At 46.6% G+C, this 26,974-nt stretch overlaps 1 protein-coding gene across 1 annotated transcript in view; it reads left to right on the forward strand.

The window, feature by feature from the left end:
* Positions 1-2,843: 2,843 nt before the first annotated feature.
* PSD2 (pleckstrin and Sec7 domain containing 2) overlaps positions 2,844-26,974 on the forward strand; it is a 30,717-nt gene continuing 6,586 nt past the window's right edge. Inside the window, exons 1-8 of the mRNA XM_007938979.1 lie at positions 2,844-3,235; positions 7,039-7,488; positions 7,901-8,095; positions 9,391-9,471; positions 11,303-11,415; positions 12,121-12,179; positions 24,198-24,287; positions 25,835-25,878. Coding sequence (XP_007937170.1) covers positions 2,844-3,235; positions 7,039-7,488; positions 7,901-8,095; positions 9,391-9,471; positions 11,303-11,415; positions 12,121-12,179; positions 24,198-24,287; positions 25,835-25,878 — 1,424 coding nt within the window. The remainder of the gene's footprint in view (positions 3,236-7,038; positions 7,489-7,900; positions 8,096-9,390; positions 9,472-11,302; positions 11,416-12,120; positions 12,180-24,197; positions 24,288-25,834; positions 25,879-26,974) is intronic.

Raw genomic sequence — 26,974 nt, forward strand, 5'->3', positions numbered from 1 at the left:
GCTGAGGACACGGCCCAGCGCCCAGTGTTGGCAGAACCTCCATCCTGCTTCCAGCTGCAGGAGGACATGGCAGGGCAGGTAGGTCTGGAGCCAGCCCCAGGCAGCTGCTGGAAGTTGGAGGGTGGCTCAGGGCTTTCCCGAGAGGTCCTTGATTTGTCCACAGCCCTGGCTTTGGGGCTGGTATAGACTGATCATCAGGTGAAACCACTTAGGGTCTCAAATCTCATGACTCATTTTGAGCTCAGATAGAGCCTCCCCAGAGGGAGGTACACCACTCTTCTAGGCTCAGCCTTCATATGTGGGTGTGGGAGCTTGAGGCATCCTGGTAGAGTTGTGTTGAAAACCTGTGCCCTAGATCTAGTGCTCAGCCAGGCCCCTGGGCTAGAAAGCAGGCCAGAGGACTAGAACTCAGGCAGCGGGCCAGAAGGCCCTATTCTCCCCTCCTCTTTCCTTCCTAAATGCTCCTCCTACCCTCAAGGAGTCTCAGTTGAGAAGATGACCTCTTGTTCTTCCTCCTCTGAGTACACAACCACAGGGAACGGATTGAAATAGCAACCTCGGCAGCCGGGATTTAGGGCAGACCAGAAAGAATCCCTCACTCAGTGCTTGAACCCCTGGGGTCTCCTGAGCCCAAGATCGGCACCCAGATATTCTAGAGCCTGGATTTTCAGATTTTTTTTTTTTTTTTAAATCTGTGGAAGTTTGTTTGTTTGTTTTAAAAGTAAAATCTTACTCTTGTGCAGTATTCAAAACTCTATAAGGTGCTCAGAGTGGATGGACTGGGACCCCAGATCCCTGCATGTCCTTCCCTCTTCTATCCCATGTTTAAAAACCTAAGGTTAAATGAATCTTAAGTAATATTGTGAGCCTTAAGTAATCCCTTAAAAAACCAAGCCAAACTTATTGCCATTGAGTTGATTCAGACTCATGGAAACCCCCATTGGGTTTCCAAGGCAGTAAATCTTTATGGAAGGAGAGTGCCCCATCTTCCTTCTGTGGAGTGGTTGGTGGGTTTGAACCATCAGCCTTCTGGTTAGCAATCAAATGCCTTAGGCACTGTGCCACCAGAGCTCCTTAAGTAATCTCTAAAGGACCCAAAAATCCCCAGAGAAGAAGTACCATTTCCTCTCCACACTCATCTTCTCTAAATGGAAAGTTCTTCCTGCAGTCTAACTCAGTGTTCCCCAAACTTGTGTCATTTTTAAGGAGAACAGATTTCAATACCCCTTCCCTATAGATTCTTGTTCAGGAGGTCTGGAGTAGAGCCTAGTAATCTGCTTTTTAATAAGCCCATCAGGTGATACTATTGGCCAGGGGCACATAGGAAGTATGGGTGGACCTCACTTAAATCCCTCTGGCTGCAGCTACAGCGGGTTCTGCTGAGGTGGCCCAGGAAAACTGACTAGTCCTCTCTGTTCCTTCAGACTCTCCTGAACCTCCAGGAACCCCTCTTTTTCCTGAGAGATAGGCAAAGGAGAGTGGGGGTACTGGGAGTAGCTGAGAGTGAAAGAGGGGAGGAAGGAAGTAGCCCAGCAGAATTGGGAGAAATCCCCATATTCCTACTTTTGTGCAGCTTTCTGGGATGTTTGGGGAATTAGTCTGTGTCCTTACTGGCAGAAGACATTGAGAGGAGTGGGCAGTGGCCTAGACTGGGTGGAGCAGAGAGGGGAGACTGAGAGTCTGAGGGCCAGACTCCCCCAGCTCCTTATATCTGCCTTCCTCATCCGATTGAGTTAAGCAGGAAGCTTCTAGGAAACATGGGTTGGTTCCACTGCATTTTAAATGGGGCTGGTAGGTAAAAGGAGTCTCCTCATTTTATAGGCAAACTAGGCCCAGACTGGGTAGAGGGGAGTGGGGCTGGCCTGGATGGGGCAGTAAGAAGGCTCGACCTTGACCTACGGGAGGACAGGATGAGCTCAGCAGAGCAGGGCCTGACTCCCCTTTCAGTGCTGTCCCCAGATTGCCCTGTGGCATTCTCATCAGTCCCTTCTCCAGGCTGGACGAGTTGCAGTGGGGCCTGGGTGTGGAGGGAAACCCAAGTCCCTCCTCCTTCCTCCTTGCACAGCCCGAACATTGGGCGCTGGGCACAGCAGAGGCAGCCTCGGCTCTCAGTGAGGCTCCTGGGTGGCTGCCTATCTGCCCAGCACCCTGGACAGCGCCACACACTGGCCCTCCCAGTGGCCTCTTCCGTGGCTTCCTTTTGGGTTCTCTGGGGTAGCCCCTCCTCTGATAAAGCTGCAGCTCTGTTTACCTCCTTGTCTCCTCTCTAAATTCCCCCTTTCAAAGGCAGTCCCTGGCCTCATTCCTTCCATTAATTACAAAGATTCGCTCATCTCTGCCTCCTGGAGCCAGAGTGAGAGAACTCAGAAAGAAGGAAAGAGGCGAAAGGTCTGGTTGCTTTCAGTCTGGTGTTTTGTCTCCATCACTCGCTGCGGAAAAGGAAGACGGGCCTGACAGGGGTGCTGGACCCTTCCCCAGTTCTTCCCAACCTGGATCTACCCAAGAGGGTTTTGGTGAATTCTGAAGGGCACAGCAGAGACACATAAAAGGTAACAGGGAAGCCAGGGACTGGACACACTGGAGTGGCTGGTGATCAGGGAAGATGTGAGTAGGGCAGCCTGGATGAGGCAGGGCCAAGGTGCCTACCCGGACCCAGTCAGAAGGGTTCTGAGATGATCATCTTGGCCATCCTCCTGCCCCCAGCAGGCTGCCCAGGTGCTGGCTCCACTGGGCTTTAGGCTCTCTAGACCTGTTCTGTCTGACTAATCCCCTTCATCTCTGTCTGCCATCAGGTCCAGTGGAGTCCAAGGAGCAGTCAGGACAGGGTTGGAAGCGTGGCTGCCATGGACGAGGAGAAGCTCCCATCTGTACTGCCTGGGGAAAGTGCTGCTGTCTGGGACCCCAGCCTGGAGCCTGAGGCCACGGGATCTTTTGAGGAGGAGCCTGGGGTCCAGAATGGATTGGCAGCTTGTGAGGGCCTGAACAGCAGCCACAGCATCCCAGAGCATGAGATGAGGAGCACCTTGGTGGACACTGAGGAGCCCACAAAGGGTCTGGGCATGGCCCTGCATGGCCTCAGCCTTGGCCTTTCCCTAACCAATGGTCTAACCCTGGGCTCAGACTCGAACATTCTGGAAGATTCAGTGGAGTCCAGGCCCTGGGGGGCTGATGGGCTGTCAGAGGGGGACTGTGCCTCCAGGAGTCTCTGTCCAGACACTGAAGACCCTCAGCTAGGGTAAGTGAGTGTCTCAAGGTAGGGCCCACCACTTTTGGCTGCTTCATTCTTATGTGGCTTAGGTCTAGCCACTCAGCCTGTCTGGTTTTTTATTTTCTCATAAGCAAAAAATGGGGCTTGCATGACCCTGTTTTGTCCTGTTTCTGGGTGTTTTGCGAGGATGGAGCCATAAGAGGACTTTCAAAGGCCAGCAGGCCTGTTGTGCTCTCTTCCACAAGCAGTTGTCATCATGGCCTGTTTCTATATAGGGTGGGAGGGCTGAGCTCCCTCCATCCCAGATTGAGTGCTTAGTGTTTCATGTCGCTTTAAAAATACTTTTACGTGAAAGGTTATCTTGTCCATCCTTCTGCCTTCTGGAGCTGGGAAACTTCACATTCTACAATTTACCCTAAATAGGCTTTGTGGGTTAATCCCTTGCAGCTACATTTCACCTGAGGTTGCCATCAGGAAGTTCTACCTGGAATCTTACTTCAATCCTACTTGCTGGAATTACAGTTCCATTTCTGTCATCCTCACCAAGAGGTGAAGAGATCTGGGGTCTTGGGGATGCCAGTTAGAGGTGGGGCTGGGACAAATGAGTGTCTAGAATACCCCAGGATCTGAGGAGAAAGTGTACAGAGATCTTGGTATACACAGATGCAGGCCCTGGTCTGAACATGGAAATGTGCAATAGAAGTGTGAGTGTGTGCATTATGGCAGGCATGTGTGTGTGCAGCCTATTTGTGTGCATGGGTCTGTGTGGTTGTGGATGGAGGTGTTTGTGCATTTTTAGGTGCACATTTGGGTCTGTGTATGTGTGTGTAGGGTGTCTAGGTGTGGGTAGGAATGTGAGTATATGGGGTCAGGAGCACATGTGTACTGGGTCTGCTGTGGTCATGAGAAAAGTTTGCATCCAGACAGGGCCTAAAGCAGCCAACTGACCTGCAGTGGTGTGGGCCAGGAGGCGGGGGCTTCTTGCAGCACACTTGTTGTATTTAGATGGCATATTTATTTGGGATGGCTAAAGGTAGGGGCAGACATAAGTTTAGGGCTTGGGCTGCTGGCTTCCAAGTTTCTTTCAGGACCTTTTCTCAGGATGCTGAGGTGGATGAGGAGGTGGGGGTTGGGGTACTACTATTCATGACTGTGACAGTGGGACAAGAGCCCCTAAGGGATGGGCTCTGTCTTACTCGGATGTCCCCAGTACTCAGCATAGGCCTGGCTAAGGGGTCTTTGCTGGGCAGATTTTGAGTGTCTGCAATAGGGGAGCAACCGTTTGCTTCCCTCCCCTCTTCCTGCAGTGATAATAGAGGTTTCTGTCAGGTACCCCACTCTTTAGACATCTTCCTTCTTCCACACTTCAGCTCCCAGGCAGGAAGGGACCTCATGAGGCTGTAGTCTCTATTCCTGCTAGGGTCTGAGGGGGAGGAGAGAAGGGGTGGCTTTGACCTTTTCCCTTCCAGGCCAGTGTGTTCCTTCAAGAAGCACGCTAGAGGACCTGGAACAGAACTAATTCCAGTGGCTCAAATTTTAGTCAAAGAGTAAACATGTCTACAAGGTGTACAATAGCACTAGGAAGGTATGTCCTCTTTAAAACAATCAACCATTCAAAATCAAAAGGGCAGCTTTTGCCGAAGGAGAAAATTCAGAGGACAGCAAGTGTTAGGAGAGAAGGAGGAATAGAAATGTGAAACACAGGGCGGAAGTGGGAGCAGTGAAAAAATGTGTGTGAATTGTTGAATGGAAAACTGATTTGCTCTGGAAACTTTCACCCAAATCACAATAAAAAGTTTATATGTAAAAAAAAGACACACACTTAGACTGAATCTTAGGCACTGTGGTCCATGGGGTGTTTGTGGGGAAGGGGCACTTCCCAGCCCTCCAAATACAGATCAGATCTCTTCTAGGTGTCCAGGGTTGGGAGAGAAAGAGCAGGGTGTAGCCAATTCTCTGAGAGAGGGACAAGCTTCCTTGAAAATGATGGGCCTGAATTTGTCTGAAATGGGCTCAGCTCCTGTCTTTCTTTGTTTCTCCCTATGCTGTCTCCACATTTCTGCTTCTCTTATTGTCTCTTTATCTCTGTTCACTTTTCTCTCTCTGTTTCTCTTGTGCTTTTTGTATCTTCTGTCTTATTCTCTCTTTCTTATTTTTCTTCCTTCCCCTTTCCTCCGCTCCACTCCCCTTCTCTCTGTCTTCTTTTTCTCGCTCTCTTTTGGTTTCTATCCACCCCCTTTCCTGCCTTACCTTGTGTCTCCCAGAGGTATGTGGATGAAAATCCTCCAAGGATACCTCAGCTCATCCCTGTGATCTGTTCTATGGGCTGGGACACGTCAGTGAACTAAACAGACCAAAAATTCTTCTTCTTGTGGAGCTTAAGGCCCAATGGGGGAGACAGACAGTAAACAAGAAATATAATAGATAAATAAATTGCATAGTATGCTGGAAGGGGATGAATGCTTTGGAATAAATAAAGGAGGAAAAAGAGATAAGGTGTTTGGGGGCAGGTCACAGTTATAAACAGGGAGGTCAGAGTAGAGCTCTTTGAGAAGGTGATAAGGAAGGAGGCCTTTAGCCGTACAGGTGCCTGAGGGAAGAACAATCAAGGCAGAAGGAATAGCCCACGCAAAGGCTTCTTTGGGGTCAATACCAGGCCCAGCAAGAGCTTGGGACATATGGGTAGGGCCATAGGACCAACAAGAATCTGCACATTCAGCCAGTGAGTCATTCAACAAGATGTCCTGAGCACCTACTGTGTATGTGTGTGTGTATGTGTGTGTGGGGGATTAGTGGGTAGATGATAAACAGATGAGCAAACAATTGTACATTCTGACAAGACCTGGGAAGGATGGAAAAAAGTGAAGAAGGTTTCAGCGGGTCTGAGGCCTCCACCAGTCACTCTGAGGAGGTGACATTAAGGCAAGATTTGAGAGCTGAGATGTGGTCAGCCGAGGTAAGAACCTCCCAGGCTGTGGGGACAGTGACATCATGACCCTGTGTTACACTAGTTGTAACAAAGAGATAACCACACTGGGGGTCCAAGCTCTGTCTGGCACTTCAAGTCCATTTTTTCTTTCTGTAGTTGTCTGTCAGACCTCAATGGCGAAGTGGATCAAGGACAAGGGAGATTTTCAGGCAGCCTTGAATAGTGCTGGAGATAAATGTGTGGTGGTTGGCTTCTCAGCCACGTGGTACAGGCCTTGCAAAATGTTCAAGCCTTTCTATCATTTCCTGTCTGAAAAGTATGGTGATGTGGTGTTTCTTGAAGTTGATGTGGATGACTGTTAGGTGTACAACTTATTGATAGCACTTAAAATAATTGACAGTGCAGCCTACCCTTTATGTGATTTTTCTGTCACTATAAACTGGAAATCAGTGCTCCATAGGTAATAACCCTCCCCTCTCCCCCTCCCTCCTGCCCCTGGTAATCACTAATAAACTTTGGTGTCTATTAAAAAAAAGAGAGACAGAGAACTGCATTCTTCTGAGAGCCCAGAGGGAACAGTATCCCCACAAGGCTTGGGAGGTGCCCCACATGTTGTTCATTGAGAGAAATAATTATTTGATACCTGCAGTGGACCAGGCCCTGGTTGGGCACTGGAGAGTGGGGACCATGTCTGCCTTTTTCACTGCTGTATCCCTGGTACTCAGCCCAGTATCTGGTGCCTAGAGCTCAGTGAGTATTGGCTGAAAAAATAAATAAACATGACACAATCCAGGCCTGCTTCTCACCCCCCAGGGAGCACCAGACATGGATTGGTACAGTCACCAGCCTCTGTAATGGGGACACCCTGGCAGAGCAGTGACTGGGTTCCTGCATTTCACAGGCTAGATGGCCTCGGGGAGCCAGATGTGCGAGATGGCTTCAGTGCCACATTCGAGAAGATTGTGGAGTCAGAGCTGCTGCGGGGCACCCAGTATAGCAGCCTCGACTCCCTGGACGTGCTGAGCCTCACGGATGAGAGTGACAGCTGTGTCAGTTTCGAGGCCCCCCTTACTCCCCTCATCCAACAACGGGCCCGTGATAGCCCAGAGCCAGGGGCTGTACTGGGCATTGGGGACATGGGGTCTGAGGGGGACATAGGGGCAGCTGGCGGTGATGGGGAGCTGGGCAGCCCCCTGCGGTGCTCCATCTCCAGCAGCCGCTCTGAGAATGTTCTGAGTCAACTGTCTCTCACGACTGTACCCAATGGCTTCCACGAGGATGAGCCTCGAGGCCCAGGAGGGGATGAGGATGATGATGATGAGGACACGGACAAGTTGATGAACTCAGCCAGGTGAGCAGGGGCCCGGGCTGGGAGCTGGGAGGACCACTGAGCAGATGGGGAAACTGAGGCCCAGAGGAGGCAGAGGAAATTTGGGTAGTCCTGTGTCTAGTCACAAGCCCTCTTCAAGGCCATCTTGTCCTCCTTCTAAATCCAGACTCCCAGCCCCTGGATCCTGAGGTTCCTTCTTGCCTTTCCAGGTCTCCACAGCTCCCAAGGGCTCAGGCAGCTGTGCTGTGAGCATGTGTATCTCATGATCTCACTTAGAGTCTTTTCTAAAAGTCTGACGTGGTTCCTTTCAGCTGCAGTGAAGCGTCTTTCCCTGTTCTGACCCTCATACGGGCTTTCAGAGGTCAAGGGAAATGTTCTAGCTGTACCCCAGGACCTCTGACCCCCTCCTCTCTGCCCCTCATCCCCTCTGCAGTGACCCCAGCCTGAAGGATGGCCTGTCGGACTCAGATTCAGAGCTAAGCAGCTCAGAGGGACTGGAGCCGGGCAGCACGGACCCGCTGGCCAATGGGTGCCAGGGGGTCAGTGAAGCCGCTCGTCGGCTGGCACGCCGCCTCTACCACCTTGAGGGCTTCCAGCGCTGTGATGTGGCCCGGCAGCTAGGCAAGAAGTGAGTGCTGGCTCTTGTGCCAACCCCAGGCAACCTAGTGTCAACCTGAAGGGGGTGTGGGTGACTCCTATCAGAGGTGCCTGATCCCAGCAGTCTCCAAGGACCATCCCTCCCACTGCTGTCCTCATTCCTGGCCTCGCCCTGAATCTGTTTCCTTTCTGGGCTGCTTGGGTGAGGCTGTTGCTGTCAGGAAGCAGGGGGAGGGTGTTGGGTAGCCCTATAGGGTGGGGGAAACAGGGTGTGGGATGTGGTGATGGTAGTGAGGACACAGCTGTATCTTCATGGTGTTTTGTTTCTTTTCTTTTTCTTATTCCAAATGTATTGCTCTATGTTATAAGTCTCCTGTGAATGGGAGTGAGATCTTAAGGCTTGGTTAGATTAAGGTGGAAATTTATTTTCTTTTTAAGCAACAATTCTTCACTCTAGTGTTCTTGAAATCCTTTCTTTGCTGGCCTCCAGAAATCACCCTCCTAACTTTCTGGAAGTTGTTTCTCAGTCTCTTTCGCTGGCTCACGCTCCTCAATTCATCCTCAAGTGGGGCATTCTCAGAGCTCTGTCTTGAGTCCTGTGCCTCTGACCTGTCTATGCACCCTCCTCACTCGTGGCCTCACTCCTCTTTCCTCCTCAGTTGCTATTGATCACCTGTGGGCTGATAACTCTCATATATATGCACTCAGCCACACCCATTGTCCCAAGCTTGGGCATTTCTCCCAGGGGGCCACTTTCTCTGTCATGCCCTACACCCATTCAATCTCTCCATTCTAAATATCTCTACTCCTATTTCTTCATTTCTCTCCTCGACAGCTACCCTGGCTTCCCTGAGGGTTTCCACTAAACAGTTAGACAGTGTTCTAAAATACAGATCTGACCATCTCACTCATCCCCCTCCTTGCTTCAAACCCTTCAGAATCAAGTCCAGAACCTTCCTCTGGCTCTCAGGCTCTGCCCTCACATCTTCTCCAGCCTCTGACCACGTTGACCCTGCTGGGCAGCTTCGTGGACATGTTTCTCTTCTCTGTACTCTCGGCGCCACCCTATCCCTTACTCCCTTCACTTGATTGACCCTTACTTCCTGCAGATGTTGACTGAGACATCATCTCCTCCAGGGGGCCTTCCTGACCCCTACACATCAAGGTTGAATGGTTAGAGACCAACTGACTAGCAGAGGAAGGCAGCCTAGGGGCTGGGCAGGTCTGAGTGGGTGGGTCAAGGTGCCCTGGCGCCAATCTTCCATTGTTTGGTCATTCGTGGGCTGTACCTTGCTTCTAACAGGACACTCTATGCTCTCCTCACAGCAATGAGTTTAGCAGGCTGGTGGCTGGAGAGTACCTCAGTTTCTTCGACTTCTCAGGCCTGACTCTGGACCGAGCCCTCAGGTCAGTGGGGCTGGGATGGGGCAGTGCTGGCAGATGGTCTAGGTAGGACACTTGGATTCTCCTGCTGGCTCTAGCATACACTTACTGTGAAAACTTGGGCAGGTCTTTGACCCCTCTGGTGAGGCCGTGTGGAAGGGGTCATAAAAGCAGCAGTCCAACAGCTCAATGAGTGCCAACTATGTGGTAGGTATTAAGGATATAAAGTGGGGGAAACGTACCCTGCACTCTTTAGGAGAGGAAAGGAAGGGACTTGCTTGTACTGAGCATGTCCTGTATGCTAAGTGCTGTAGATCTTTACACACATTACTTACTTTATCCTCACCAAGCCTGTAAAGGGTATGTGTTGGTTATCATTCCCATTTTTACCTCTCTTTACCAGAGAGATGTAGAGACTGCCCCAGAGTTATTGAGAGAGGAAATGGTAAGAATGGGACTTGATCTCAGATCTTATTGGTATTTGAAACCAGGGAGTAGACAGTTTTCTTCGCCATCAGAAGGACCAGGTGCAGGTCCCATGGAGCAGAAGAGTGTGGAATGGGTGGATGGAGCCAGTGTTTGGACAGCTGTGGTTTCAGGGGCTACTGAGAAGACACTAGGCCAGGACCCTACACATCATGGGGGAGGTGATATCTCTGCCAACACTTGGAGGGGAGTGAGGGCCACCTAAATGAAGGGATCAGACCTTAGACTTTTTTAGTGTGTCTCATGTCCCTTACATTCTTTTATGTATCCTCTGTTCCTTTTTTTCTCTGCTTCAATTGGGATATTGTCTATTCACTTGCTTTTAGTTCACTTATTCTTGTTTTTTGTGTCTAATATGCTGTTAAACCCCTTTATTGATTTTTTTTTTCAGTTCTAGAATTTCCATTTTATTTTTTTTAATGGATTCTCATTTTCTGAGGAAGCTCCCATCTTGTCACTTGTTTTCTCCATCTTTCTATTTCCTTGAACATATTCATCATAGTTATTTTAAAGTCCTGGTCAGCTAATTCCAGAGCAGGCAGGGCCCTAGCCTGCTCAGAGGCCCTGAGGAGGGAAAGTGCCTGTCCTGTTCAGAATGTGAAGACTGCTTGGGGGTGGCAGCAGGTGGGTGCATGGATGGTTGGAGGGACAGGAGGAGAGGCTGGGGCCGTCATGACATGAGGTTCTTAGATATTATTCTGAGGGTTCTGGGGAGCCAGTGATGAGTTTTAAGTTGGGGCGAGTGTTGACTGCATGAAAGACCACTGGGGCATTGTAGTGAGGAAGTATTGGAGGCTCAGGGAATAGACTTGTGTAGAGGCTCTTGCAGGTGTCATGGGGCATGTGATGAGGGGAGAGGAGGAGAAGGCATTGAGCTTGAGGGTGAGGAACAAACTATTGGGACTTGGTGATGACTTAGATGTTGGGGTGAGGGGAGGGTATGGGAGGTCATGGTTGGGCTCAGAGGAAGCAACTTCAGAAAAGCCATCTGAGGGCTAGGAGTTGATAGCTTGGGCCCAGCTCTAGAGGAGAGAATGAGGAGTGGGTGTTTACCCTGAAGAGGAACTGATGCCCTGAGGTGCTCATATGGCTTTGCATTTCACAATCTGCTTCTATTATGGGCCCTGGAGGGGTGATGAAGGTTGAAACTCTGAAGCTGACCAGGCTCCCTGGCCTCCATGTTTGAGTGGCCATTCTGGGGGCCTGGATCTCCCTGAGCTCAGAGGACATCCAGGACCCCAGCTGCTGGTGCACTAGATCCTCGGCCACCAGGGATGGGTGTGCGTGCATGGGAAGCACCTACTCAGATGATGAGTCAGACTGACTCAGGGCTCTGGGAGGCCCCCAGCAGCCTTGAATTGTCTTCTAGGACCTTTCTGAAAGCCTTTCCACTGATGGGAGAGACGCAGGAGCGCGAGCGGGTACTCACGCACTTCTCCCGCCGGTACTGCCAGTGCAACCCCGAGGATAGCACCTCAGAAGGTATGGCTGCCTGCCCCACCCTGCCCAGCCCACCTGGCCCCTCCTCCCACTCTTGGTCCACCTGCCACCGCTGTCCTGTTGCCAGGCCCAAGTGGTTTGTCTTTTGCCTGGATGAATAAGCTGTGGCACATGGAATGAATCCAGCTGCTGGGCAAGATCCTTCCCAAATATCACACCCATCAGTGTACCCAGAAATTTCCCAATCCTAGAGATTCATCGCTTGGCTCTTCATTTCCTCCTGGTCCCCTGTTGCAATGCTGATTCCTGGTGGGAGTCCTGGGGTGGCAGTCTGGCTCAGGGCTTAAGGGTAGGGCTTACCCTATGGATGAACCGAAGTCCCAGGAACTGGGGCCTAGATCAGTTATTGGAGGAGACACAGACCATGGCAGGTCTGGTGTATCTGGAACCCAGAGCCATTCTTGAGTCTGAGGTACTAGGTGTAGGAATCTGGACTAGAACAGGACCAGAGTGTTCAGATCCCTTCTGAGGGAGCGGTTGGCTCTGCCTGGGGAAGGCAAATAGCTCCTGTACTGCAGTGGGGGTTGGGTAGAGAGCATGACCAGGCCCTGGGTCCAGCAGTGACTGGCCACTTCCTGTCTCTAAGCCCTCCAGGCTGGCTCCATCTGGGAGACAGGAGGGTGGCTGTGGGGAGAGGAATGAGCTGGAGCCTCACATTGAGGGTGCTACCTGCCATCTCTGATTTAGATGGGATCCACACGCTCACCTGTGCCCTGATGCTGCTTAACACGGACCTGCATGGACATGTGAGTAGGGGTGGGGATGTGGGAATGTCCTCTCACTGACCCGTACCGAGCTGTCCATGGGCCCATCCTTAGCCCAGGCCCCTCCCTGAGGCCTCCTCTTCAGTAGTCATGTTTCTTTCAGTAGACCTGGAAGCTGGGCAACTTGGCTTCTAGACTTGGCCCTGCCCTCAGTTCTTTTCACCTGAGAGCTACCTGTGCCCTTGCCCCCAAGACACAGTTGAGGCACATGGGCATTTAGGATGTGCTGAATAAGATGTGCTCCCCTACCAGATTTGCTGGTCTGATAGAGCTTGGTGAAACCCCTGAGACTATGGCCCCTAGCTGCCCTTCAGGTCTAGAATTGAACCCACTCCTGTGGCTTCCAGCCAAACAGGTATATGAGCTGAACTTTTACATTAGGTAGATACACTCCTTGGAGAGATGAACCATGTGAAAATAGAAGGGCTGTGTATACACAGGGAGACAGCTTGGAGGCAGGAGTGCATGGGAGGGAAGGACACAGGGAAGAGGTGGCTATGGGGAGGAAGTGGGAGGGGGGCTGCTGTATTGTGGGAAACTGCAGTCAATGTGATGAGACAAAATGTATGTGAACTGCTGTATGGAAAATGAATTTTATCTGTAAACTTTCACCCAAATCACAATTAAAAAAAAAAAAAAAAAAAAGATGTGCTCCCTTAGCTTTGTCCATGCCGGACATTGCTAAAAGATTGTGTATTCTTCCCACCTCTTGTCCCACAGCCCAACTGTGGCCCTGTCTTAGGACCATGCCCCAGGCAGCCACTACCAGTCAGTTGGTGGGTTGCCTTCAAGAGGCATACTTAACACCCCAACCCACCAGTAGGCAAATCAAGTGAAGTAACTGGTATGAGTGCCTCATGCTATGAGGGCCATGCCTGGTCCAGGCCCTCAGCAGACTCAGTGCTTGCTTCTTGTGGCTCAATAATTCCTTCTTTCTTCTTCTGTCTGCTCCGGGGACCCTCTCTTTGGGCTCTCTGCCCTCCCTCAGGTGGTAAGTGTAGCTAGTGGTGTGCATGCCTCTGTGTGCCTGGACCATCATCTCCATGTGACCCTTCTATGTCCCCCATCCTGCCATCTGGCCCTACCCAATCATTGCCCCATCGTCATTGCTCAGCCATGGGTGGTCAGAGCTCCCGTGCACTGGATTGGGGATATTTTAGTAACTCATGGACACCATAGGCCAGCAAGTCTGGTTCAGGGGTTAGTAGGAAAATCCAGGGGATATCAGGTGGAAGAAAGAACTGAGACAGACATGGCTTCAGATCCTACACTTGCCACCATGTGGTAGCTGTGTGACCCTGGGCAAGTCACTGGCTCCCAGGTTCCACACCTGTGAGAAGGGAATGATGGCTTCCCTCATAGCATCAACAGAAGAACTGTGAGAGATAATATACAAAATGCCAATGTCAGTGTCTGGCACCCAGTAAGGATTTTATTATGAGTAATATTATTATGTAAGAATAACAATAGTATCATTAATATTAACTTTAAAGTAATAGAGAACCAGAAGATCCAGTTGAGGCTCTCAGGGCATCAAGAATTTGAGGGCTGTGGTCTGAGGTAGCCTGAGCAGGTGTTGGGAGAGGAGGAACTGGAACACTGGGCAGAGCTCATGGGCACATGGGGTCTTCTGGGTCTGGGGAAGGCTAGTGCCTTGGTGCCTTCATCAGGAAGAACAAACATTGACAACTTTAGTCAAGTCTGCCTGGGCTGGAGTCTGAGTGTGAAATGAGAGAGACTTGTGTAGTTCATGTGCATGTCAATAAGAACTGATGTTCCTCCAAGATAGCTCACTGTTTACTGAGGGCAGGTATTGCTGGCATTCCTTGAAAGGAGTGCTAAACACTTTTTCCACCCCTGGCTGGGCCTAAGAGCAATCCCAGGCTCTAGTCACTGCTGTGCCAAGCCCTGGATGCCCCTCCCCACAGAACATTAGAACCCCTAATGAGCTCCGCAGCCACTACTCAGTGAACCCTTAGGTTGAGAACAGCATTGTCCCCACATCTCTGAGCTGGGTGGGTATTAGCTGGCCATGGTTCCATGTAAAAGCCCACAGCTAAAGAGAAACATCAATACCTTGATAGAACTGAAGAGGTTGAGGGAGAATTGTTCATATATGCGATAGGCGTAAGTGTTGTTAGGTGCCCTTGAGTTGATTCCCACTCATAGCAACCCTACCTATACAAACAGAATGAAACACTGCCTGGTCCTGTGCCATCCTCATAATCATTGCTTGAGCCCATTGTTGCAGCCACTCTACCAATCCATCTCGTTGAGAGTCCTCCTCTTTTTTTTCTGACCCTCTACTTTTCCGCATGATGTCCTTCTCCAGGGTCTGGTCCCTCCTGATAACATGTCTAAAGCATGTGATATGAAGTCTCATCATCTTTGCTTCTAAGGAGCATTCTGACTGTACTTCTTCCAAGACAGATTTGTTTGTTCTTCTGGAAGTCCATGGTATATTCAATATTCTCCACCAACAACATAATTCACAAGTATCAATTCTTCTTCAGTCTTCCTTATACATTCTCCAGCTTTTGCATGCATATGAGATGATAGAAAATACCATGTGTTCTGGTTACCTAGTGCTGCTCTGACAAGAAAATACCACAAATGGGATGGCCTTAACAAACAGGAGTTTATTCTTACAGTTTGGTGGCTTTAAGTCTAAGTTCAAAGTGCCAGGCTCTAGGGGCTGGGTGAAAGCCCCTCAACCTTGAGGTCCAGCTCTGCCTCCTGCTCCCAGCCCACTGGAGCTAGACACGTTTCTTCACTCAGAGAGCTGTTGGCTGCTGAGGCTGGGAAGTCCCAAGGTTTACAAGTAAAAAGGCACAGTCATGATGTTACCAATCCACATGGCAGGCCATTAACTTAAGTCCACTGTAAGTCCCAAGGTCGGCAGAGCATAGCAGGCTGCTGAGCAACGACACGGCTACATGCAGGGTCCAAGCATGTCAGAGGCTAGAGACCATTCCCAAGGCTTCTCCTTATATACAGGAAGCAGACCACATCCCAAAGGCAGCTACTCAGCTGCTTGTGGTAGATCCCATCATGGAGTTGATTGCCAGTCTCATCACGGGGAATAACTACCACCACCTGCCCAACCACTCAACCAGGCCTAGCCAAGCTGACACAAAAACATAACCACCACACCATGGCTGGGGACAGACATTCAGGATCTTGTATTTCTCTCTGGAGGCAGTATTCCTTGATGATTGTTGTTGTTAAGTGTTGTTGAGTCAGTTTCAACTCATAGTAACCTCATATACAACAGAACAAAACACTGCCTGGTCCTGCGTCATCTCACAATCATTGCTATGCTTGAGCCCATTTCTGCAGCCACTGTGTCAATCCATCTCATTGAGGGTCTTCCTCTTTTTCACTGACCCTCTACTTTACCAAGCATGATGTCCTCCAGGGACTGGTCCCTTCTGATGATAAGGTTGGGGTCAAGGATTCTGGGTCACAGTCCTCTGCATTTCCACATGATGGCTGTGTGGCCCTGGGCAAGTTACGTATCTCACTAAGCCTCAGTTTCCCTATCTCTAAAGCCCTTGTGAGGCTTAAGGGAGATAGCACTTAGCCCAGAACCCGATTGTTGCAGTTATTGTGAGCTCTTCAAAGGAACCCTGATGACAGCAGCATCCCCTGCTTTGTGCATTTTTCCTCTCATGCTCTTACCCTGCCATTTGTCAAATAGGGACTGAGCACCTGGTGGAATATGGGGATCGCAGGAACATGGACTCTGCTAACTCTGGTCAGAGAGGAGCAGTAAAGAGCTGTCAGGGATGTAGATGCAGGCTCCACAGGTGGGCTTGGCCTGGTGGAGGAATCAGGAAAGCTTCCTGTGTTGTTGTTGTTGTTGTTATGTGCCATTGAGTCGGACTTGACTCATAGCGACCCGTCCTTGGGTTTCCGAGGTGATATCACTACAGAAGTAGATTGCCCAACCTTCCTTCTGAGGAGTTGCTGGTGGATTTGAACTGCTAGACTTCTGGTTAGCAGTCAAGTGCCTTAGGCACTACTCTACCAGAGTTCCTAACTTCCTATAGGAGGGGGATTTGGATTCTAGGGAGGCTCAACAACAATCCCATCTGGTGAGCAACCTCTATTTTCCATGAACCAGATGGGAAAGACTTGAGGGTGCCTATATTGTGGTTGGAAGAGATAGAGAAGTGATTGCAAATAGCAATAGATCTATGAAGGGAATAAACAGGCGGGGGTTGGGGGGCTGAATTGGGAGTCAGGATGGCCCCTCTGAGGAGGCAGGATTTGGGAAGAGACCTGGAGGCTCAGCCAAAGCCAACCATGGAAAGATCTGGGGGGAAAAGCATTCCAGGCAGAGGAACCAGTAAGGGCAAAGGCCTGAGGCAGGAAGGAGATTGGCAAGTGCAAAGCCCCAAAAGATCAGTGTGGTGAGAAGAGGACCAGAGGGAGGCAGGGCCATGTGGGACCGTCTCTGGTAAGGAGTTTGAGATTTTATTTCAAATGTTGGGAAGCCACCAGAATGGGTTTCTTTTTTTTTAATGCATTTTATTGAAATATAATTTATGTACAGTGAAATACACAAAAATAAAGTGACGTGGGTCAAGGCTTTTTTTTTTTGCAGTGTTCCCTCTGCTCCCCTCCCACCCCTGGCAACCAACAAACAAAATTTCCCTCCATATATAAACCTTTCCTTGACCCTCCACAACGACGAATTAATACTGTGTTTGTCCTTATGTGATTGACTTATGTCACTCAACATAATGTCCTCCAAGTTCATCCATGTTATGCAGTGTTTTGCAAACTGTACATTATTCTTTAGTATTGCATAGCATTCCATTATGTATATGTACCATAGTTTGGTCATCTACTCTTCCGCTATAAATCTTAGAGATAAGTCCCTTGCCAGATATGTAATTATTGGCAAATATGAATGTGTTGCTGTCATTTTTGTTATGTGCTTTTTCGTGGTGTCGATTTCTTTGTTCCATATAATTTTCTATGCTGAGCTTGTTCTGTTTATGAATCGTGTTATCACTTCCTTCATTGCTATTGTTTTAGTATTTGCTGAATATTTATGCTGGTCCTCTTTTTTTGACGTGAAAGTTTATCATGTTCCTTTGAGGTTACCCTGTAACCTCAAATTAAAACAAAACAACAACAAAAAAAACCCACTCTGGTGGCTTCCCAAGTTTAGAACAGTCCGTTCTATCTTGTAGTTGTCTTGACTTCCCTACCATCCAGAAGTTCTGTAACCACACAATTTTTTCCCTCTTTGGTTTGTAGTTGTCCTCATTTGTTGGTTGGTGTCTCTGGTTCCCTGTTTACAATCTTGTAGTCTTACTTACTTTGGATTCTTCCATAGCTAGGTTGGTTTCTGGGTTATATCACCTTGTGTGTTAATGGTCAGTTGTTGTTTGCTGTTACTGCTTCTCTGTCCAACGGACTCCCTTCAGCATCTCTTATAAGGTTGGTCTGGTTTTAACAAATTCCCTTAATTTCTGCTTATCAGGAAATGTCCTAATTTCACCATCATATTTGAGGGACAATTTTGCTGGGTACATAATTCTTGGTTGGAAATTTTTCTCCTTCAGTGTTTTATATGTACCATCCCATTGTCTTCTTGCCTGCATGGTTTCTGTCGAGAAATTCGAGCCTAGTCTTATTGGTTGCCCCTTGTAGGTAACTTTTCGTTTTTCCTGTGCTGCCCTCATGATTCTTTCTTTGTCTTTGGTTTTGGTGAGTTTGGTGATGATATGTCTTTGTAATTTTCTTTTGGGGTCTATCCTGTTTGGGGTTCATTGGACTTCCTTAATGGATATATTTTCATCATACTAGGAAAATTCTCTTCCAACAAATCTTTGACAATTTTCTCTGTGGTTTTATTTGTGTCTTCCTGTTCTGGAATTCCAAATACACATAAGTTATTAGTTTTGATGGTATCCCACATGAACCTTAGGCTTTCTTCATTTTGTTTTGATATTTTTTCTGATTTATCCCTTTCCAAAGAAGTGTTCAGGTATTTGCCTTCAATCTCCCTAATTTTGTTTTCCATTGATTCAATTCTGCTCTTTTGTCCATTCAATGTCTTATCTATTTCTGAAAATTTAGTATTAATCTTCTGGATTTCTGTGTGTAGATTTTGTATCATTTCTAATTTTTCATTTTGTTCTTATATTGTTTTTCAAAATTGTTCTAGCATTTTCTCTATGTTTTCCTTGATCTGTCTCTCAATTCATTGAAGATACCTAAATATAATTCTTTTGAATTCTTTATCAGGGAGTTCCAATGCTGCATCTTCAGGGATGTGTTTTGGGTCTGTATCCTGGTCCCTTGTTTCTCCTGCTTTATCTTGCTTCTTTGTGTGGACTGTGATGCTCTGTTGTCCCTGAGGCATTGTGACGTTTTTGTGATTATATTTAATTGGTGATTGTATGTTGGAGTGACTTGCCCATGATTTTCATTTCCTTTGTTTTGTTTGTATGTTATCTACACAAGCAGGGTTCTGTGCTGTGCTCCTCTATTTGCTAGTGGGCAGCACTTATACACTCACCACCTGTCTCCTTTCCTGTTGTCAGCCTCTTATATGTCCTTGCTGCCCTTGGCAAACAGAACCTATTCCTAGGTCCCTGGAATCTGAATGAATATGCTATCACTTTAAATCCAAAACAATTGCCACTTGTAAAGATTCAAAATGGCTGTACCTTCGGTCACTTTAAATATCCAAAATGGCCACCGCTTGTAAACATTCAAAATGGCTGCACCCTCCGTCACTTTAAATATCCAAAATGGCCACTGTTTGTAAACATTCAAAATGACTGTGCCCTCCAGACAGTGGAAAGTCAACAGCTCAGGTTATCTCATATCTTGCTGTTTCCCTTCCTAGTCATAAGCCATCAGTGCAGTCGTCCCTGCAGCCCTTGGTGACCAGGGCTGATCTTTTTTAGGTCAATTCTCAGGTCCCAACACCACTTGGAACTATTCAGGCTGTTGGTCCTGTTGGAGTAGCTGACAGTCCGCAGCTCTGACTGTCTCTGTAGTCACCATTTTTGTTCAGGTTTTTCCACTAGTTGGTTCCTAATCCACTTCTGTATAGTTCCTTTCAAAGCTCAGGGCTCCAGGATTATCTTCTGTATCTCTGTCAATTTTTTTTTTTTTTTTTTTTTGAAGAGGATCTGTGTTGCTTGTCTGCCTATTCCTCCATCTTACTGGTGTTTAAACCAGAGTGTTTTAAGCAGGGAATAACATGATTTTGTTCATGTTTTAGAACGATCTCTCTAGTTTCTTAAAGAGAAAGAATAGTAGGCAGCAGATGGCTCTTGCTGGGAGACTCATATAAAGGAGATTATGGTGGCTTGGTAATCAGGGCAGTGAATGTGGAGAGAAGGATCCAATGTGGGAGACCTCTTGAGGGTGAGTCTGACAGGACTTGCTAATGGTGTTTGTCGATGAAAGAGAGGAGTAAGGATGACTTAAGCATCTGGGTGGATGGTAGTGGCCTTTATTGAGATGAAGAAACTTTAGTGTGTGTGTGACTTGAGTTCTATTTTGGACATGTTATGTTTGAGATGGCCATTGGATATCAACATGGGGTTGTCAAGGAAGGAGTGGGGTAAACAAATCTAAGTCCCAATAAAGAGGTGTGGGCTGAAGTGAAGAGCTGAGTGGTCACTGTCATACTAAGGGATTTTAAATCTATGAGAGTGATTGATAACCTGGAAGAAAGAAGCAGGCTTGTAGCCAAGTTCCACAGCATGCCATTATTTAGAGGTCAAGCAAGGAGCAGGAGAGACTATGAAGGAACCTCTGGGGACATCAACATCTCAGAAACCAAGAGAAGCAAAGATTTCAAGGAGAAGGGAAAGGCCAACTGTGTCAAAGGCTTTCATGTAAGTGACCACTGGGGTTGGAATGGCTGTTGGTGGGATGGTCACGGCCTTAGAGACCTTTATAAGAACACTTTTGGTGGAGTGGAGAGGACAAATGCCAGGTTGAAGTGAGTGGAAATGAGGATGAGAGGTGAGGAAGTAGAGGCTATGGATAGCTCTTTTGAGATATGTTGCTTTGAGTGGAGCACTGAAATGAGCCAATGGCTGGAGGGGTCAAGGGGGGACTGCTTTAAAATCTAACCAGGGCATGGGTGTGTGTCAGTAGGGTCAACCCAGCAGATAAGGGGAAACTGATGATGCAGGAGAGAGAAGGGACGATTGAGCCTCTTCTGGAGACAAGATGCAGAGCACAGGCCAAAGAAAGGCAGAGAGTGGGTTAGTAGCTCTGGTGGTAGAAAGATGAGTGGCCTCTTGCCTGATGGCTTCTATTTCCTCAGTGAAACATGAGGCCAAGTCATGAGCTGAGAGTGAGGACAGGAAGGGGGCTGATCAGTCAGGAGAGGCTTAGTTGAAAGTAACAGAAAATTTAATGCCAACTAGCTTTAAAAATCACAGGTACTTATTAGCAGGCTTCAGTATGGGCTTGATTTAGCTTTTCAACATTTTTCACTATTTACAGACATTGGGATTTTTTTCCAGTTTGGGGCTATTATTGATAATGCTGCTCTGAACATTCTTGTACATATTATTTGGTGAGTATATGTACACATTTCTGTTGGTATAAATCTGGGAGTAGACTGCTAAGTCATTAGGTATGTTTATGTTCAACTTTAGTGGCTACTGCCAACAGTTTTCCAAAGTTGTAATTTGCACTTTCACCAGCAGTGAATGAAAGTCTCGGTTACTTTACATCCTCACCAACATTTGGTGTTATTTCACTATTTCATTTTAGCCATTTGGGTGGATAGGTAAGAGCATTGCATTGTTGTTTTAATTTGCATTTCTCTGAGGACTTATGAAACTGAGCACTTTATCATTTGTTATTGACTGTTTGGAGGATCTCTTTTATGAAGTGCCTGTTCAAGTCTTTTATGCATTTTTCTACTAGATTGTCTACCTTTTTCTTACTTATTTGTAGAAGTTCTTTATATGTTCTGAATTGGAGTGCTTTGTTTGATATATGTGCTGCAAATCTCTTTTCCTATTCTAGGGCTTTACATTCTCATTTTTGGAAATTATTTTTTCTGTGTATAGAAGATTCGACTCACAGTGACCGCTCCTTGGGGTTGCAGGGTGGTATCTCTATGGAAGTAGATTGCCCAGTCTTCCTTCTGAGGAATGGCTAGTGGGTTTGAACTGCCAGCCTCTGGTTAGCAAGCAAATGCCTTAAGCACTATGCCACCAGAGCTCCCATATAATTTTAGTAGAAAATTATTTTTTCCAGTGCTTTGAAGATATTTTATTATCTTTTGTATTCCACTGTTTCTGCTGAGAAGTCAGAAGTCAGTTTTATTGTTGCTTCTTTGAAGGAAATGTGTGCCTTTTTCTCTCTTTCTTTTTGTTTTCATTATTTTCTTTTTGGCTTTCCCATTAAGAAGTTATATTATGATGTACTTAGACAATTTTTTTTAAAAATTTTTCCTGCAGTACCTCTTGAACCCGTAACTTGATGTCTTTCATCAATTTTGGAAAATTGTCCAGTATCTTTATGTATTGTTTTTGCCTCATTCTTCCTCTCCACCTGGGATTATAATTCCATTTGTCACAGACCTTATTACTAAGCCTCCTATATCTATTAGGGTTTTTCTGTACTTTTTTTTTTTTTTTTTTAACTTGGATATCTTCTTTCAAGCAGTCTGCTAATCTGCTGTTAAGTACATTTATTGAGTTTTAAATTTCAGTTATTATAATTTTCATTTTATAATTTCTACTTGATTTTCTCTTAATAGTTCTCAGTTTTCTTTGAAAATCTCCATCTTGTCATCCAATTTCTTGGTCACAGTTATTTTAAAGACTATCTTTGCATAAGTCTATTATCTGGATCTCTTGTGACCCTTTCTATTGCTTGATTTTTCTCTTGATTGTTCCTGCTATGTCTAGTAATTTTGAATGAATGGCTGACTGTGAAAAATTATAGAGATAATGTGATATACTGATTGATGTTATCTTCTTCCAAAGAAGATTTACTTTTGTGTCTTGTTAACAGTTAAGGTGGGAGAATATTACCTTATTCCAATTATAGATTGAGTGATTCAAAGCTGGACTTTGGTCTCTATATAAAGATGGTTATTTTATATCCATTCTTACTCTTGGGGCATAGCCCTTTTGATGTCCTAATTAAAAGCCTGGAGTGTTTCTCAGGGTCCCTTGTCTTTGGTGGGCCTGACTCCAACTTTTGTTTTCCCAGTCCTATAAGACTACTCAGTTGCTCAGCCTTTTGGGCACTGCTTGTGAACTGGCAAAGCTTCAAGGATGAAAACTGCTCCTCACTGGGCTACCTCTCCCTTCTTCCCTTCTTTGCAGGATGTTCCCACTTGAAGTCCTCACTGCTTTGATAGCTCTCCAGTGCCTTCATACTGATGTTTTATTAATATTTTATCCAACTATTGTTTTTATTGGGAAGGTCAACCTTCAGCAAGATAGTCTCTCATTACTAGGTTTGGAAATCTTGTCTGATTATTTTTTAAAATTTTGAACTTCTGACTGATGCCTGGAGAATGTTCATGGTGTGTGTGTGTGTAAGTTAAAACCAATATTATAAACATTGCCCTCATGTTACAAATGCACATATACATAGCTATATACTTAGACACATACATACATATATGTACATATAAAAAATATATATATAACTATATGACACACACTTGTATCAGGCACACACAGGCTATTTTCTTCTTAACCCATTGGAAGAGGGGTAGAAAATTCTTGCTTGTCAGCTGCTTACAAAACCTTATATCATTGTTTCCTGAATTATGTTCCATGGTATGTGTAGGTCCTACATGATGCTAATAGATTCTCTTTGCTGAGATGGTGCCAAGGTCAATACACTTGGAAAACTGTGTGCTGAATCTTTTCCTTAGAGACTTTCAACACACTTAAGCATGTTACAGACTCTGAAAAGTGTGAGTAAACTTATTTGATTATGGAGCCCCCTTTTTTTTTTTTTTTTTTTTTGGGAGGGATACCTATTTCCATGTAACTGTAGGTACATGGTGGGAACTACTGCTGTATAGCAAACCCAAATCCAGAACATCCTGCAGCAATAATATCTGGTGTTTAAGGGTCTTCATCCTCACAGAGATGAAATGCATTTAGTATTTCATCAAATGTGCGTAGGTCATGGGTTTAGAGGTCTAGAGCCTTTCTACTACTCAGTGGTTAAAAAATAGGAAGCCAGAACTTGAGAGTGCAGTTATTTCCAGCTCTTTGTGTGTTTGTACTTCCTGGAGTGAAATCATCTGCTTGGATTCTCTTAGTCTCAGTCCAGCTCAACATGGAGTACCTATGTGTGTTGGTGGAAATTGATTTTTGATTCTCATAAGACCAAAGTCTCCCTCACTTCACCTACCTCTTGGAGATCTTGCTGCCTCTCTGTGTAGGTAAGAGACTGAGACAGTTGTGGTGGAATACACAGAACTTCTGTTCAGGAGTCAAGAGGCCTGGGCTCAAGTCCTGGTGCTGTGTGACCTTGGGAGAGTTAACCATGGAGTGTCAGGTGAGAGTACAGACTTTAGTGTCAAACAAACATAGCCCTTCTACTTCCTTCCTGTGTGATCATGGGCATATTACTTCACCATCTTGCACCTCAGTTTCCTTACATGTCAAATGGAGATAATAACACCACTTCACCTGTGAAGAGGAAATAAGATAATGCATGTCAAGGACAATACCTAAAACATAGTGGGCACCCAGCAAATATCAACTATTACAATACTTCATTCAAGCCCAACTCTTTCTTCTGGATTTGAGGGGAATCTCAGCCTATCATAATGTTGAGGGTAAAACAGAATCTTCAACGTGAAAATGTTTTCTGAACTCTTGAAGACAGAGGGAAATCCAGTAGTTTTATTTTTCATCACTGCCTTTGTTGCTGCCCCATCCCCTCTGCTCTAGGCAGGGCAGGGCATGTGGGCCACCCTAGTCTCCATCCCTATTCTCAGGAAGAACTCTTTTTCCATTGCAGAATATTGGCAAGAAGATGTCCTGTCAGCAATTTATTGCCAACTTGGACCGTCTGAATGATGGCCAAGACTTTGCCAAAGACCTGTTGAAGGTATTTATTTGTTAGGAAGTATTATTTGTGCCCTAAGTGGGTGGACAGGGGATAGTCTCTGCTTCACTAAATCCTGACATTCCAGGCTCTTAAAACTGGGTGAGGTCCACCATGACTTTGGATATGGTAAAAGAGAGACTACGCAGCTCAGCATTTGACTATTAAATGTTCCCTGAGGTAGGCAGGGGTAGGGTTTTCGAGAGTTGCTTTTAGTGCTTCATTACCATCATTGCTGTCATGGTACTCATTAACACTGTCACCATTTGTCACAACTACCACCACCATCATGCCCAACACTACCATCAGTATTCCTACCATCTTTACCATCAATCACTATCACCACCTTCACCATAATCATCCTCAACATCACTGTAGGGAAAAGGCCACTCATCCTCCAGCATCATCAGGAATTAAAGGAATCCAGTTTTTTTTTTTTTGTTTTGAGACAGAAGTCCAGGATGGAACTCTGGCCTCTAAAGCCTTGTCAGTTCTCTGCCTTGGAGGAAGAGGAGCAGGTTTGTGGGAGATAGATAATGAATTTAATTTTAGATAGTGAGTTTGAAGGTATGATGATACCAGGTGGGCAGTCAGTTAATGAATCTGGAGGTCAAAAAAGAGAACATTATCTCCATCATTCATTTTATAATTGTCACCTTCATCATCAAGAAGCATTTGTTAATAATATATTTTTAAGTGAAATCAAACAATCCCAGTCTCACCACCCACTTATTCACCTCTCTCCATCATCTACTCATTCATCCATCTAGTTACTTTTCCACCCACACATCCATCCACTCATCCTCCATTCCCCCATTCATCTTACCATGTATATATGCATCCATCCACCCACACATCCACTCAGTCACTCACTTATCCATACATATCCTATACTTTCATTCATTCCCATCACTCACACACACATCTCCATACATCCCCAAATACTCTCACATACATCCACCCATACTCACACATACATTCATCTACCCACCCACCCATCCACCTATCCACTAACCCATCCACCCCATCTATTCACTCAATCATCCACCTATCCATATACCCAAAACTCCTCCTCATATACCCTCTATACACTCACCCATTCCTCATTACTTCTTTCCACCTACCTGTCTCTCCACTTAACCACTCACCCCAACTATTCATACCCTCTGTTCATCCATCCACTCACCTATCCTCTCATTATCCCATCCATCCATCCATCCATCCATCCATCCACCCTGCTGAGCATGTACTGTATGCTGAGCACTGGGTTATGCCCTGAAGACTCAGTGATAAACAAGACAGACCACTCTTGATCTTGTGAAACTTATAATTCCCTAGGGGAGACATATTAAATGATCTCATAATTAAATACCTTAATGCACTCGCCCACTCATTTATCCATTCAACAAACAAGTGTGAATCAAGCACCCACTTTGTCCCTCCCACTGTCTGAGAAGGTGCTGCCTCATTGTACCCACATTACTGGGGTAGATAGGGATTTCTGTGAGTCTTCACCTGAACTCCTCTCTCTGTCTTTTTCCCACTCACAGACTCTTTACAACTCCATCAAGAATGAAAAGTTGGAATGGGCCATGTGAGTAGTGCACATGGGCATAGGTGTGGGGAGACTGAATCATTGGGAGGGGACGTTAGCTGGGGGTGGTGGTGTATCAGGATAACTATTCCTGCCACTCTCCATGGTGCTGATTCCTCCCAGCTCAGGGCCCTAGTGACCCCATCCAGCTGGTTGGTACCTGGTGTTGAATTTTCCTTTGGGCTTATTTTCTGTCTTGATAAAAAGTGTGCAGTGTCTACACTGCAGTGGGATAAACTGAACTGTGACTTTAACTCCATGATGTCCACAGCTGACTTCCAGTACTGGAATTGTGATTTCATCACAATTCTTAACAACTCTTTCTCCTCTGGGAGGTTAGTAAGCAGGAGGCATGGACCTCCAATAACCTTTAGGATATGACCATGCTTAGGGTAGTGACCTGGAGGTTTCCAAATGGTCTGGTTACCTAGCGCTGCTTTGGCAAGAAATATACCACAAATGGGATGGACTTAAGTTTATTCTTAAAATTTGGAGGCTTTAAGTCCAAGTTCAAAGTGCCAGGCTTTGGGGGCTGGGTGAAAGCCCCTCAACCTTGAGGTCCAGCTCTTCCTCCTGCTCCCAGCCCACTGGAGCTAGAGGCATTTCTTCACTCAGACAGCTGCTGGCTGCTGAGGCTGAGAAGCCCCAAGGTTGGCAAGTAAAAAAGGCACAGTCCTGATATTACCAAACCACATGGCAGGCCATTAACTTAAGTCCATTGTAAGTCCCAAGGTTGGCAGAGCATAGCAAGCTGCTGAGCAATGACACAGCTACATGTAGGGTCCAAGCGTGCCATAGAATAGAGACCATTCCCAAGGCTTGTCCTTAAATACAGGAAGTAGACCACATCCTAAAGGCAGCTACTCAGCTGCTTGTGGTCGATCTCACCATGGAGTTGATTGCCAGTCTCATCATGGGAAATAACCACCACCAGCTGCCCACCCACTCAATCAGGCCCAGCCAAGTTGACACACAAACATAACCACCACAACAACCATGTGGAAAGAAGTGTGGTCACCTGCTGGTTGGGCACACTGTGAGAGGCTCCTGGGAAAGTGACTGTTCCTCTCTGCTGTGCTCTCCAGGGCATCCTGGG

The sequence above is a fragment of the Orycteropus afer genome, unplaced genomic scaffold (genome assembly GCF_000298275.1).
Source record: "Orycteropus afer afer isolate SDZICR_OR568_19922 unplaced genomic scaffold, OryAfe1.0 scaffold00056, whole genome shotgun sequence".
Classification (NCBI taxonomy): domain Eukaryota; kingdom Metazoa; phylum Chordata; class Mammalia; order Tubulidentata; family Orycteropodidae; genus Orycteropus; species Orycteropus afer.